Raw genomic sequence first — 2,285 nt, 5'->3', positions numbered from 1 at the left:
TAAGTGAAAAAAGGCGATCCTTGAAATTTGCTTTAAGTGGGAATTAAAGGACATGTCTTGGTCAAAGATAACTCCAAGTTTCCTCACAGTGGTGCTGGAGGCAAGGGTGATGCCATCCAGAGTAACTATATCTTTGGATAATGCGTCAAGGAGGTGCTTGGGTCCGAGAGCAATAACTCGACCCTCTTGTCTGCCAAATCAGCCTTACTATATGTGCTTTCTCAGGGAGATGGGTCGCCTAAATTGAGTGTCCTGCTGCGTGAGTCTTGTGAGGAGACGCTTACAGATTAAGTTAAAAGTCCTGACATTTTAGATATTTCAGTGAAGCCTTTCACGTCACAATTCCACTACTCCAGGCTTCAACTCTGCATCAGGGACCACATTTGTGACTAGCTAGATGCTACGGCCTGAATCTGTGAGATTGCCACACCCCCCTTTATTTAAATATTTAAAATTGAAATAAAAAGACAGGAAAATAACTAAATGTGACGTTATGAAACATGCATAACATGCTAAAATAAGAGTGAACATGTCAAACATACCTACTAAACATCAGTATGTAAGCATTAGCATGCTTGCGTTAACGTTGTGATTAAAGTACAGTTTGGTTGTTGTACAGCATCCCAGAGTCACTGTAGATTCTTGTTTGTCTATATAAGTGATTTCTCCATTTCTTTTTTTATTCAGACGGAGAGTTACGGCTATGCTGAAACATACCGGCCACCTCAAAAGGGAAGTAATTTGGCCCATGAGGACAGCAAAGTTTTCTTAGGTCATTATAAATCCTCTTATTACTTAAAATTATGCACTCTGTGGCTAGTTTCAAACTAGAAACAGCGTATCCTCGCACTGCTTTCTTGTGTATCTAATGAATATTCTAAGGATACTTCTGAATGTTGATTGCATTTGTATTGTTTTACAGAATCAGACTTTGATGACCTAAATCATGACATCCAGAGTCCAGAGCCTGAACTCCTTAATTACAGAGGCACTGGGGATCAAGAAAAACTTGAGCATCAAGTTGAACGAATTACTGAGGAAATTAGCGCGTTGTCCTGGGATGTTACCAAAACTCAGGACTGGTACAACAAGTGCAGCAACATGTCTTCTCAGTGTCTGTCAACCCGTGGATGAAACCTGTCGTTACACATGTGATATCCAGTCTTAATACACTTATGTCACTGTGATCTCCCTGTTGCTTGTCTAGGCCATCTGCCAATTCCCCGATGCCAGTAACATTGGTTTATGCTTCCCCAACGCCCAGCATGACTGCGAATCAAGACTTGAGTTATCATAACGTAGACACTGGTGAAGTCATTACTACCACATCACACCGTCTGCTGAGTAACCTGCCATCAGCAGCAGAGGGTGAGAATTCAATGTTAGACAGTGTTCGTTCCCTTTTCTATTCTGATGTTTACTATGGGCTGGGGGGAGTCGGCTTGTGTGTGATGTTTTAATATCATTGCTTCTACAGGGGCCGGGTCACCCTCTGAAGCAGGCACAGTGAGTAATTTTTGTAATATTCTGTGTCATTACAAACAAAAGCAACAACACAAATATGGCAACCTCCTGGTTTGATGTCACTTTTGGCACCCATTTAAACAATACAATTAAAGGAACATGCCACCGTTTGTTGAAATAAGGCTTATCACAGTCTCCCCTAGCTGTAGATAGGTGGTCCAATGCATTTTTTGTCTCAGTGCATGCATTGTTTTTGTACGGTGCAACACCGGTAGCGCTACCGCTAGTTAGCATAACGTAGTGAATGGAATCATATGTTGCCGGTTAGCATGTTGTGAGTAAAACTAAACAAACAAAAAACAAAACAACCTAATTAACTCTTGTGGCCTGCGTATTCACAACAAGTACAAATAGCTTTGCAGATTAAGACTAGACAATTTCCTAGGCAGATATTGTTTATTGTCATTGTCTCTATCTGCCTTTAAAGATGGGGGTTCAGATGCTGGATGTCAACTTCAGTCAGCAGCCTCAGTGCCAGCCAAGCATCCCACAAGTTTTAGAGGCTTCTGAGCAGACCAATGAGCCTCGTAAACAGGTGGGTGGGTCATTCTGACACCTGTATGCTATTTGTTTGACATGTGTCTCATTTGTTTTCTGTTTTATGCAGAACACCAAGGGAGGATGGTTTGGTGGTTGGTTCAAATCAAAACCTCAACCTGTTCAAAAGGAGACTCCAGAGCAGAGTAGCCCAGCTCAGATGGTAAGAGTCAAGTAAATATACATACTGTTCAGTTTTTATTTGGTCATGTAAGATTATATTA

General features: G+C 41.4%; 1 protein-coding gene across 1 annotated transcript in view; it reads right to left on the bottom strand.

Moving 5' to 3' along the window:
* sec16b (SEC16 homolog B, endoplasmic reticulum export factor) overlaps positions 1–2,285 on the bottom strand; it is a 15,566-nt gene that overhangs the window by 1,835 nt on the left and 11,446 nt on the right. The window contains exon 16 of the mRNA XM_034882001.1: positions 1,333–1,337. Within this exon, the coding sequence (XP_034737892.1) occupies positions 1,333–1,337 (5 nt within the window). The remainder of the gene's footprint in view (positions 1–1,332; positions 1,338–2,285) is intronic.

The sequence above is a fragment of the Etheostoma cragini genome, chromosome 9 (assembly GCF_013103735.1).
Source record: "Etheostoma cragini isolate CJK2018 chromosome 9, CSU_Ecrag_1.0, whole genome shotgun sequence".
Lineage (NCBI taxonomy): Eukaryota > Metazoa > Chordata > Actinopteri > Perciformes > Percidae > Etheostoma > Etheostoma cragini.
This window is presented reverse-complemented; position numbering and strand designations above follow the sequence as displayed.